This window comes from Sander lucioperca, chromosome 12 (assembly GCF_008315115.2).
Source record: "Sander lucioperca isolate FBNREF2018 chromosome 12, SLUC_FBN_1.2, whole genome shotgun sequence".
In the NCBI taxonomy this organism is placed as follows: domain Eukaryota; kingdom Metazoa; phylum Chordata; class Actinopteri; order Perciformes; family Percidae; genus Sander; species Sander lucioperca.
Window position 1 is genome coordinate 38,856,733 of NC_050184.1, and position 12,949 is coordinate 38,869,681.

A 12,949-nucleotide genomic window follows, 5' to 3' on the forward strand; every position below is an offset into this window, starting at 1 on the left:
ACACCACAGATAGGACAGAGAACTGGCGATGCTCTTTGGTCGATGCTGTTCTTCGCGGGAGTATCTGCTGCTGGATCGGCTTCTTTGCCTCCTCCAGCTCTGCCACTTTCTCTCTTTGTCCCTCCTCAGATTCTCCACATGAGCAAGCCGCAAAAGCCCAGAAGAGACCATCAGTTTCACTTCATGACTCCCTCTAGCTCCTATCGATGAACAATACATATGATATTATATATATATATATATATATATATATATAATATATATATATATGTATGCCTTTCATATAAAAACCAAAAATCTAAGCGTCGTTGATAGCTTTAAGTGTAGAGTAAATATGTTATAATGTGTTACAGATCATTATTAAGATAAGACACTATCTGCATAAATAGAGAGATATTTTGGTTTTCCCGGATGGTTGCTGCGCCTAAAACAGTGTACAGACGCCTACACACTTCGTTTTCATTGAATTTTTCAATAAATGTTTAATGTGCCTGTATGGGCCACAAGGCACATTTTTTCCCACAGGTAGCAATAAGCCACAAGTTGTGCTTATTGTACACTTGGCTTCCACCTAATACTTTTTCTTAACCGATATTAAGTCATGACGAAACTTATAAACCCTTGAGGAGGGTATGTTGTAGAATGTCTATTCTGGGACTGGGTTTCTTGAGCTCCGACCCCCAGGTTGGAACCACACAAGTCTAAGTGGACTTAGCTATCCAAATATAAAATAGGATGCAAAGGACCTCACGTGCCTGTGCACAGCGCCGGACCTCCGCTGTGTTGGAGATTCGTCCACTCAGCAGTCCCCCGGGATGTCCAGAGACGCGCCAGCCTCTGCTGAATCTACTGCGCTTACTGTCCAACCCAGCCTTTCGAGTCTAAAAATACACATAAAAACACAACAACACTTGCACTCTGGTGGTGTTGATTTAGGAGGTTTTTTTTCCACACCCTCTGTCAGTTTTGCACCTCCGGTCTCCCTGCCTCTGGTCATCTCCACTGGATGTTCTCCTCAGCCGGTTGCGGCGGCTCCTCTGCTGCAGCCTCTGCTTCAGTGTACGAAATCACAGCGTAAGGCCATGGCGACTGACAGAAGGCCGCTGGAAGCAAGGAATTTAGTTCACTCAGGTTTTAAAGAACCCTTACCTTTCAACTTTATGTCTTGTCTTGGTTTCAGCTGCATTCTTTGGTGGTTGAAATGTATAATAAATATGAATCACAAAACTTTTTATCTGCTGCCTAGATATCACGATATTCGCACAAAATCAACAACTTCACTCTCCAATATCTTGATACACACATGTTATTATTAAAAAAGTTAAAGGATAGGTACACATTGTTCAAGTCGTGATTACAAGCCAAGAGTCAGGTGCCCATATGAACATTGAACTGGTTTTGCTTGATTGTAATATTCCTCCTGTGTATCAACAGCTTTTAAACACCTTGCACGGGAGGACGTCAAAGTTTCACCATCACTGACATGAAAATAGCATTAGGGAGGGATCTTTTAAATGTCCAGTGTGATTTAACAAGCCGTTTCCCTTGCAAAATTGTGAACTTACCTTAAAAGGGCACATACACGAGGCCAACAGCCAATATTGCATACAGGTTTCTATAAAAACTGCACACGTTAGCCAATAAATGAGGCCACACGAGTTAAAAGCATGTAATAGTGGTATACATGTTGAAGTAGTTGACCTACCTCCAAATCTTTCTCTGCATCTCCACCTGTCAGCAACAAGACAAGTTTAGACAATATGATTAAATCATGTTATTTAATAAACAGATACATATTAGTTAATGAGCTGTGTCACCTGTTGAGGCCTACACGTTTCTATGATGGCCGCTCGTCGCGTTTGGTGCTTGATGTCTCCTCCTGAACTGGTTTCTGTTGTAAAGACACACACCAGTTTAAATGAGAGCCATGATATTGGTTTCCTGGAGATTTTATTAACATTTTATGTTACCTTCCTCACTGTTCCTCACTGCCCACGGTGGACAGCAGTAGTTGGTTTGTCTCTGCATCGGCTGAATAGTTTTGAGAAACATTACCTCTATAACATAACTGAATGATACAGTCCTATACCCTAAAATAAAAGTTTACATATTAAGATGAACAGGTGAGGACAGCTGGTAAGATTATTTAACTCACGTCTGGTCGTTCCATCACTAACGTCAATGCTTTCTTCTTCAACAGAATAAGCAAATTTCTTCTTCAGGGTAAAAACCATATTCAATATTTAAATCCTTTTAAGCCGCAACACTGGATTTTTCCAAGTGGTGATTTTAGCTTTCTTGTACACCTGTCTTAAAATGTAAGGGATACTGGAGCTTGGTTGGGGTGGTGGGACTGCTCGCGGTGGGCGCTGGAAAATTTCCCTTATTTTCAAATCCAAAACTTGACAGGTATGCACAAGAGCCAATGTTAAGTATGCCTTATCTCCTTCCTGGAGTAGCACTTCCTGGAGGATTTCCGAAAGCACACGTCCTCTAAATTATGCCTAACAACACAACCAATCCAGCAAAGAATACACAGCAGCAGTAGAAAGTAGAAAAGTACAAGATGCAGCAAAAACCCAAATAAAGTCTGTACTTAACTTAATATCTAGCAGTCCAGTAGTCAGTTCCTTCAGAAATCAAATGCACTCTCTACATGTCTGGCCCATTATTGTGATCGTCATTTCCAGTGTGGCCCTTAGTGAAATTGAGTTTGACCCCCCTGCCTTAAAGTCTTGTTTTGTTTGTTTCTTTCTGTCCAGCACGACGCGATGCAGACAGGAAGCTGCCTCGGCCTGGTGACGTGGGACGATGAGACCCCCGGCCCGTACTACACCAGCATCGAGCCGGCGAGCCCCTGCATGGCGCCACCACCGGCGGGCGTGCAGACGAGAAGGAGTGTCTGATCGTTGGCTACAAGAAGCCGCCACTCAGCGCCGTCACCGGCGGGCGCAGAGACAAGAACGAATGTCTGATCGTTGGCTACAAGAAGCTGCCGCTCAGCGGTGCCACCACCGGCGGGCGCGGAGACGAGAACGAGTGTCTGATCGTCGGCTACAAGAAGCCGCCGCTCAGCGGTGCCACCACCGGCGGTGCCACCACCGGCGGGCGCGGAGACGAGAACGAGTGTCTGATCGTCGGCTACAAGAAGCCGATGGCTGAGCGGACACAGGAACTCGTTCATCTTTCCTCTGACAGCGAGGAGGAGAAGAAGATGGAGGAGAAACTTCCTTCGCTCACCTTCCTCCTCAGAGATAGACGAGGAAGAGGAGGAGGAGACGACGTCTGCAGCTGAGATTATTATAAATAATAAATCAGAGAAACAGCAAGAACAGAACTCACTTTAAAGCTCCGTAAATTTCTTCATTCAATAATCCATATCTTAAGAAATAAGGTGATTATTTTAAGAAAACATTTGGAATATTTGTTATTCAGAATATTTAGAGACAAAAAATTTTTTATTAGTTACATCTGGGGTCCGTTTCAGAAAGCAGGTTTAGTGAAAACTCTGAGTTAGTTAACCCTGAGATGAGGGAAACTCTGGGTTTTCTGTTTCAGAAAGAAAGATAACTTCACCTCAGAGTCAGTTACTATGGTAACTTCACCTCGAGTCAGTTACTATGGTAACTGACTCTGTGAACCTAACCTGGTCGGGAGCAGGTTATCTTCAAGAAACTCGGTTTCTTCTCACTCATTTCCTCATTCATTCAGTCTGTATCAGGCACATTTTAGTGCAGTTCTGTCATCTGCATCAATAAAATAGGATTGTTTCATTAACTCTGTTAGGTAATGTAGACTAAAGGTTTGTTGTCGAACGTGGCATGTCCTTTTGTTTAGGATCCCGTTGATGAAGAAGCTGTATTACTTCTCATTCGTCGGGAGAGGATATTGAGGCCCAGACTAGATGTATTTTCATTTCCAGATAACTACCTATTTGAGCGGTATCGTTTTTCTTCAGTCTATCAGATTTGTGCATAACCTTATCGTCCTCATATCACTAATGTCACCCATCGTCGACATGCTCTTACATCCCAGCAGATTCTTTGTGTTGCATTACGTTTTTTTGCAAACTGCAGTTTTCTTTACAACATTGGTGATGCGGAGCATATTAGTAAAGCCACTGTATGCAGAGCCGTCAGAAAAGTGTGCCTCACTCTGAAACATTTTTTAAACGTGTTTGTAGTGTTCCCTGGACACAAACCAGTAAGAGCCATTAAAGAAGAGTTCCACAGGATTGCAGGTGAATAATGTAAAACCCTTACAATGAATAATTAATTATAATTTGGATAATGACATGGTGCTGCAAGATCAGAATAAGTAATTTGAATTTCTTTTAGGATTTCCCAATGTGATTGGCTGCATTGATGGCACACACATTCCAATCACTGCTCCTTCAGAAAATGAAGCTATGTGAATAGGAAGTCCATTCACAGCATTAATGTGCAGGTAAATTGACCACTGTTACAAAATGTCAAAAACGGTATCGCAATACTGCAAGTAACATCTGTCATTCTCTGCACTGTCAAGATCATATGTGATGCTGCATATCTCATAACCAATGTGGAGGCCAGATGGCCTGGGTCTGTGCATGACTCACGGATATATCCTGAGTCTGCCCTGAGCAACAGACTGGAACGTGGTAAGCAGCCTAAAGCTTTGTACAGTATTATTCACCTGTCTCCCTCCTTAAATACACTCAAATGTATACACTATACATTACAGGAGAGTTTGAAGGCCTTCTGCTGGGTGACAGGGGTTACCCATGCCAGCCCACTCTGCTCACCCCTTACCCTGACCCGGAGCCAGGCCCCCAACGCAACTTCAATGTGGCCCACTGCAGGACTAGAGCCCGGGTGGAGAGGACCATAGGCCTGCTGAAAGCTCGTTTCCAGTGCCTACACCACCTCAGGGTAACCCCTGAGAGGGCCTGTGACATTGTGGCATGTGTTGTTCTCCGTAATATTGCCACAATTATAGGAGAGCAACGCCCTGCCCTACCAATAGAGGACCCTGATGAGGACCCCATCCACCCTGCAGATGTCCAGGATGGAAGAGCGGTCAGAGACATTATATGCAGGAATCACTTCTACTAAAACACAAGCACCACCCAAATAAAGACAAATAATTAAAGTTTGATTTTGTCTTCTTTATTTCCTAAAAACACAAAAGCAACAGTTAGTTTTTTTTTATATTGTTCCAATAACTAACACAAGTCACCTGTGACCGTGCACCCACCTCTAACTTGTGTTTGAGGATTTTGATTTCCAGATCTGTTTTTAGAATCTGGCGGTGGTCCAACAATACCATTTCAAGGTCAGTTTTCTGGATTTGTTTTATCAGATTCATTTTATACAGGTCCTTCACAGGTAACTGGGAATACATAAAACCATGACATTAAAAAAGAAATTATACAGAATGAACATTATTTCCACAGAAAGAACCTCTGGCAGTTGCTGCACATCTCACTGTGTTCATCTGTGCTGTGGAAGTTGATGGACCCTCCTCCTGTTGCCCAGCCATGTTCTGTTAAAAAGTAGAATATCCAGTCAGACATGTCACACGTGATACTGGGTTGATATCACACAGCAGTGTTAAGAATTGTGAATGTGGAGATGACTATCAGTAACATAGTGGTGATATCCTATTTCTGTAGGCCTCTCTTGATCCCTTTCTGTGGCAGCAGACAGTGTGTCCTCTTCATCTGTTTCCTCCTGTGAAAATGAGCATTGTTTCGTTAGACTTTAAACTACTTGCATCATTAAACTACTTGCATCATGTCTGGAGTATTTAGTCGTCTACTTACAGCATCAAGGAGTACTGCTGTAGCATGAGGCTCCACAAGTGGGAGAACACCATCAGCATCTGTTGGAATAAATGACAAACCCATGAAGGGGGAATAATATATCTCTAAAATATAAATAGGCATAAAAGAAGATAAATATAAGCCTATTACATCTTATGAAGGCACTTGTGTCCTGTGCTGTGGCTGGCTCAGAGGAAGCGCTCCCCCCAGGGACTCCTTCAGTCACTGGCCTTCCTTCATTCTGGCTCAGGGCCAGCTCCTCTGCCTCTGTCAGAGGTGGTGGTGCTGGTCCTCTACCTGCTGCAGCAGCTGTGTTGCTCTTTTTGCGAAATACAGGTTCATACTCGCTGTACGCCTGCATGAGTATTTCCAGTTCCAGAGGCGTAAAGTGTGCCGACCGAGTTTTGTTGGTTGTTGCCATGGTGAATCGTAGCATCATGGCTCTATTCATGTTGCCTTTTTATAGTGGTGGTGCATACCGCGTAACCCTGACTGAACCTACTTGGAGTTGATTGAACCAACTCTAATCAGCTGTTCTGGAACCGAAAACTCAAGAGTTTCCCATCTCAGGGTGAATCAACTCAGAGATCAGGGTTAGACTCAGAGTTTGTTAAACCTCCTTCCTGAAACGGGCCCCAGCAGTTTTCACTCAGTATTAAACAAGAACCAAGCTGTAATGTAAGCCCAAGTCAACATCCTAATTATTAATCTCAACAGTTTCCTTCTATCTCCTGTTAAATCACATCAGACTAGGACTATCTAAAGTAAATTCTTGTTCATTTAGTTGGTTAGATCATTGTTCATGTTTTGAAGTGTTTTTTCTGTGTTTTGGGGTTCCTAAACATAGCCTACTGTTCTGTACTATACATGTCCTGTTGCTCTCATTAAGTTCTCATCTGAGCAACTACTCTGAGTTATAGTTTCAAACTTGTAATGTTACAGCCATTTTAATAGAATTAAGGGTTTTATTTGGTCTCAAGTCCATAAATACAGTTAATGGTTACAGGCCCGGAGAACTGAAGGCTCTGTTAACAACCATTAGCTCCGATTAGCAGTTAGCTCCAGTCAGCTCCGGTTAGCTCCGTTATGTAGACATGGAGCGGAGGAGACTGCTGCTGACAGGGGTGACAACCAGACTCAGATAAATGACGTTCGGGGAGCTTTCACAGCGGTGTGGTCGCGGTGTTTCTACGGTTTTATTAGTACAGTTAATCCCACCACAAGACCACCAGCAGCATGCTACTGCTAACGATAGCCTCTGAGTCTGAAGTGTAACGTTGTTGTAACCTTTGTGGACTTTCATTTAATAATCTTTGTCTGACATTTCATATTCACTGTTTGTATTTTCTGTGACTGAATGTGGTTTTAAATCTGTTGAGGTCTGTTCAGACAGGGCCGGACTGGGACAAAAAATCGGCCCTGGCATTTTTGGCCCAGGCGGCCCACACCCCCCGTGATTGGTCAGACACATTCCCTGCAGACAGTCCTCTTAAAATATGCGTGTATTCTCTGATATGAGTTGCCTAGTGTTCTGCGTTTATGTGATCGTTTTGGATCCTTCAAGAGGGGTCTCAAGACTTATCTGTTGATCTTACACTTAAATAATTTATTAGTCTTAGAGTTATGATTTGTATATTTATGGTATTTGTTTATTTTTTTATTATTGATATTTGATATGGTATTGCCATTATTGTTATTATTACTATGTTGCTTAATATTGGCTTAGCAACTTTAAAAACTGTTTTCTGTTAATTTTAACTATTGTAAGATTCATATTTTGTCGCTTTGGACAAAAGTGTCTGCTGAATACAATAACCATAACTGTAGAATAGAGCCATACTGTTCATTGGCCCACTTTCATGGCATTGACTCAATCATTCTCACCTGAGTTCATTCATTCCCAATCATGGTCCAAACTCACCTGACTTCACTTACTACTAATCATGGCCTACTCTATAAGTACCACCCATTTCCTTTGTCCTGGCTGTCAGCAACATGAGGCACCATGTGAGGGCTCTCTGTCCTCACAACGCCGATGCAAATCCTATGGTCGTGTGTAAAAGAAGTGAGTTTACTGCCTTCCTCATATATTGTGTTACTTTAATGGTTATTTGGAAGTGGATGTGATTTAATGCTTGACCAGTGTATATTGGTAAATGCTGAATTGTCATCTTGCCTGTTTGCCTTGAGGCTACAGGAGTATTGTGTGTAAGTGCGCATGATTTGTTAATTGTGGCCTTTAGGAAATACAAGTATCCTTAACCTGATTTAGTGCAATGTCCTATGTAATTGTTCAATTGTTTGTCTGTATATAGTACTCTATAATTTAAGCAGTGGTAGGCCTACCCCTCACCCCCTCGGGTACGAGTACTTATATGTATTGTTTGTTTAGGTATTTAATCGTTAAGTTACTTGATGTTATATGTTGATTAACTGTATTGTAATTTGTGTCTTTCTGTTTATCATTTATAGAAAAAAACACGTAACCGTCAAGCCTCATCATTTGCTTTCCCCCCTAATGTGTGCAGAGTAAATAAATGGCTTAAACGGAAACACCTGTTGTCCTTCATGCATTCTTACCGATGTACCATGGCGATGCTCAACTCCTAGAACCCAATCCAAAGATAGAATTCTACAATAACCATAACCCTTCCCAAAAGCTACACTAAAGCTGAGAGTAGTATATGCCCTGGAAAAGAGCATCAATACAAGAGAAGCTAATTAAGCAATTCAAGGAACACTGATGCTTGTATCAACACTGATTTTATAGATCAGACTGTCAGCTACCCAACAGGCCAACTGCTAGCATTTTCAATGTAAGCTTAAACAGTTAGGTTACCTGACAGCCACTAACTTTAATGTTATACCAAACTGCTTGTTGTCGATATGACATGACACACAGACACACACAGACACACACAGACACACACAGACACACACAGACACACACACAGCCAGCCTCCCTCCCTTCCTGAGAGTCCCTGTTAATTTGCCTACTCCTTACCACATCGTCATCTACTCTCTCTTCCATCTTTTCCTCACTCGCTCCCCTGGCCCTGTCATGGTCACTCTCCTCCTGATCGGCTTCTTCCTTGTCATGATGTTTCTGCTTCTCTGTATAGCCAGCCACCTCTCCTCCTTCCTCAGGTAATGCTGATGTTGAAGCAGCTACTACAGCCCCAAACATGTCAGAAATGTTGGCACATTTTGAGGAATCCGCCTGTAGATTCTTATTCTTTTTCTCCCGTAATTTCTCTGCACCTCCCTTGCGCTTTGGTGGTCGTTTGTCCATTTTAACGTGGATGCTAAACTTCCAGCATAACTATCACAGCTCGTGTCTCAGGGCCGGGAGGCGTGGCCCTAGTGGGATTCGTAAATTTGCGGCCCGGAGTGGGGAAGGGGGTTCTTGGATTTGATTGGGTTAGGCCAGTGCCAATAAAGAAAATTAACCAATGGGCCGCTAGGAGTTCTTTATGGGCCAGCGCGGCCCAAAAATGCGTCGGCCCACCGGGAAAATGCCCGGTATGCCAGATGGCCAGTCCAGCCCTGTCAGACTGAAAGTAAAGACACTGATGATGTAATACACAGTCAGAAAATAGAAAGCAAACAGCTGATTTATTATTATCTGACTTGTAGAATAACATCAATGATTGAATTGTTTTAAATGTTTTGGAATGTGGAACAATTAAATGCAAGATTAAATAAAACAAGGCCATGTTGATTATTAGTACTTGATTGATGGATTTATTCTTCCTGTTGTCTGTTTAAACTCCTAATTAAAAGGTAAAGTTTCCATCCACTAAAAGTTCTGTTGTTGCAGCTGACAGACTCAGATTATTCTAAGTGTCTGACAACATTACCTACAGAGAGAGCTTTTAGTATTTTTTGCGTGTAATCGTAACACGTATCCAGAAGAGAACAAAAAACACCTCCAGCATAATGCGATAACGAAATTAGCATATGTGAGCATGGTGCACAATCAGCCACAGTGGCAGCTCTATCTATTGTTAGATTTCCGCTGGCCCATAGTTACAGAGAAATCCCAAATGTTCCCCACACACCAGACATATACCCGATGGGAGATCCTCCCCGCTCCAGCACCCTCCTCTCTCCCACCTGACATCTCTACGTCTTCCTCACTCTCCACCTACATCTCACAGCTTCCCTCATCTCTCCCACCTCACATCTTCTACGTCTTCCGCATCTCTCCCACCTGCCATCTCTACATCCGTCCTCATCTCTCCACCTTACCATCTCTACAGTCTTCCTCATCTCTCCACCTGACATCTCGACAATCCTTCCTCATCTGCTCCACCTGCACTCTACAGTCCTTCCTCATCTCCTCCCCTGACATCTCTACATCCTTCCTCATCTCTACTCTACCACCTGACATGCTCTCAGTCGTTCCTCATCTCTCCACCTGACATCTCTACACCTTCCTACTCTCCACCTGACATCTCGACAGCTTCCTCAGCTCGACCGACCTGCATTTCGAAGTCTTCCTCATCTCTCCACCTGACATCTTCTTACAGTCTTCCTCATCTCCCCCCCTAACATCTCTAACAGCCTTCCTCATCTCTACCACCTGACCTCTCTACAGTCGTCCTCACTCTCCACTGACATCCTACAGCCTGCCTCATCTCTACACCGACATCTCTACCTCATCCTCAGCTCGCACTGACATCTCTACATCCTTCCTCAGCTCTACCACCTGGACCTCTACAGGCTCCCACGCTCCACACTGACATCTCTACATCCTTCTCATCTCTCCACCTGGACACTCTCTACATCCTGCCTCATCCGCTCCACCTGACAGCTCTACATCCTGTCCTCATCTCTACACTGACATCTCTCCAGTCTTCCTCATCTCTCCACCTGACATCTCTACATCCTTCTCATCTCCCACCTGCCATCTCGATACAGCTTCCGCATCTCTACACTGACATCTCTACAGTACTTCCTCATCTCTCTCACCGACATCTCTACAGTCATCCTCATCTCTCCCACCCGGACATCCTACAGCCTCCTCATCTCTACCACCTGACATGCTCAACAGTCTTCCTCATCTCTCCACTGACATCTCTACATCCGTCCGCATCTCGCCACCTGACATACGCTACACCTATCCTCATCTCACTACCACTGACATCTCTACAGTCTTCCTCATCTCTCCACCTGACATCTCTACAGTCTCCTCATCTCTACCACCTGACCTCTCTACAGCGTCCTCATCTCATACACTGACATTCTACAGTCTCCTCATCTCTCCACTGACAATCTCTACGTCCTTCCTCATCTCTACCACCTGACATCTCTACAGCCTTCCTCATCTCTCCACCTGACATCTCTACATCCTTCCTCATCTCTACCACCTGACATCTCTACATCCTTCCTCATCTCTACCACCTGACATCTCTACAGCCTCTCATCTCTCCCACTTACCATTTCTACATTTCTACACGTGCGTGACCTGATTCGCAGCTGTATGGCATATTCTCGCTTAATGTGTCAGAAACACGTTTCGGTGAACTATTTCGTAAAATACGAGATCGTGTCAGACGAGACGCCATAGAGTTGTTTGAAATTTGGGAGCAGCAAGAACCACGTGATGCATTCGTACAATCAGCTGCAATGTGTTGCGTTCGTCACGCTCATCCCCTCGTCGTTTATATACTGTCTATGGTCGTTTCCAGTAAGTGTTTTAACATAGGTGTATAAAGTGGCACTACGGGCATTAAGAGGTTAGTGACGTTAACAGTGGACTGACGAACCGTGAGACGCACACACAGAACAGAGACAGACAACCGACCGGTTCGGATGGTTTTTCATGAACCGTACCACTCCTAACTCACATACATGATACACACACACACGCACACAGAGACACACACACACACACACACACACACACACACACAAACATGAAATGAACATCAAGCATCATCCTAAAAGCAAGACTCATTTTCTCATTTACACGTGTGTGTGTGTGTTGTGTGTGTGTGTGTGTGTGTATGTATGTTGTGTGTGGGTGTGTGTGGTGTGTGTTGTGGGTTATGTCTGTGTGTGTGTGTGTGTGTGTGTGGGTGGTGAGATGCAGCATGAGTCGGAGATTTTGCCGTTTCCAAACACAGAAAAGAGCTTCTCTCTTCCCGATGACATCATCCAGGAAGTAAAAGAAGGTGAGAATATTAACTCTGCTGAATAAATAATAATAATATAAGAATAATCACACAGAGAGCAATTATCCTGAAAAAGTACTCCGTTGATCCACCCACAATACAGAGTTTTAACTCGTCTTGTCGCCAGTCTTTGGTCTGAACTGGACTTTATAAAGAAATAGAAAATGCATTTCCTGCAGAAAATGCGTGCTAAACGGATGAATAGGGTTAATCAGTAAGAAGAAGTGAAGTAGTGAGAATAGTTAAAAAGTGGAAATCGTTTAATAGGTATAAATTTCATTAATACAAAGTTAAAGTTGACGCTAAACTGAATTGTTGGCTTTTAAAAGTTGAAAATGACAAAATATGTAGAACATTATATTTCTAACTGATAATGACTCACATATGCAGAAATATGAAACAAATGGATGAAAATCTTAAGCCCAAATGCATTGCACCGCACTGCTAAAATCTGGAAAATTGTCAGAGTTGGAAGCTAAACTGCATTACCTAAATAAGTGAAGAGCTAAAATACATTGTTGAAAAGCTGGAAGATGAACTGTAATACTGCCAAAGATAACAGTGAAATGAATTACCTGAAAAATTTTAATATTTAAAAAAAGTATAAATAGTGAAAAAAGTTGAAGAAGTCCCCTCATTAGCTGAAAGAGCTGAACATTTAAAGTTTGAATGTTTTAATAGCTGAATGTATGCAGAAGTTACAGAGAGCCAAAAAAGTACGGAAAAGTTATAAAGAACAGAATAACAATAGCTGGAATGCTGTTGACAGCATTCCAGCTAAATAGCAGAGCGCAGAATGCCGCGATTGACCAATCAGAATCAAGCATTCACGGAGCTAAGTTACAGAGAGCCAAAATAAAACCTGAATAGCTGAATTGCTAAAGCTAACTGGTTGAATAGCTTAAATCCGTAGAATAAGTGAAGTAGTGAGAATAGTTGAAAAAGGGATATAACATCTTTGTCAGTG

At 42.9% G+C, this 12,949-nt stretch overlaps 1 protein-coding gene, 1 long non-coding RNA gene and 1 pseudogene across 2 annotated transcripts in view; 2 read left to right on the top strand and 1 right to left on the bottom strand.

Moving 5' to 3' along the window:
• Window positions 1-2,771: 2,771 nt before the first annotated feature.
• LOC118496500 lies at window positions 2,772-5,127 on the top strand (annotated as a pseudogene).
• A 199-nt stretch (window positions 5,128-5,326) lies between these two features.
• LOC118496474 lies at window positions 5,327-5,573 on the bottom strand. Its single transcript, XR_004899051.1, has 2 exons — window positions 5,467-5,573; window positions 5,327-5,370 (listed from the first exon to the last, which is right to left on the bottom strand). It is a non-coding gene; the product is annotated as an uncharacterized LOC118496474 (long non-coding RNA).
• Window positions 5,574-11,894: 6,321 nt separating this feature from the next.
• The window catches only part of LOC118496508 (MRG/MORF4L-binding protein-like), a 4,469-nt gene continuing 3,414 nt past the window's right edge, over window positions 11,895-12,949 (top strand). The window contains exon 1 of the mRNA XM_036008415.1: window positions 11,895-11,982. Within this exon, the coding sequence (XP_035864308.1) occupies window positions 11,895-11,982 (88 nt within the window). The remainder of the gene's footprint in view (window positions 11,983-12,949) is intronic.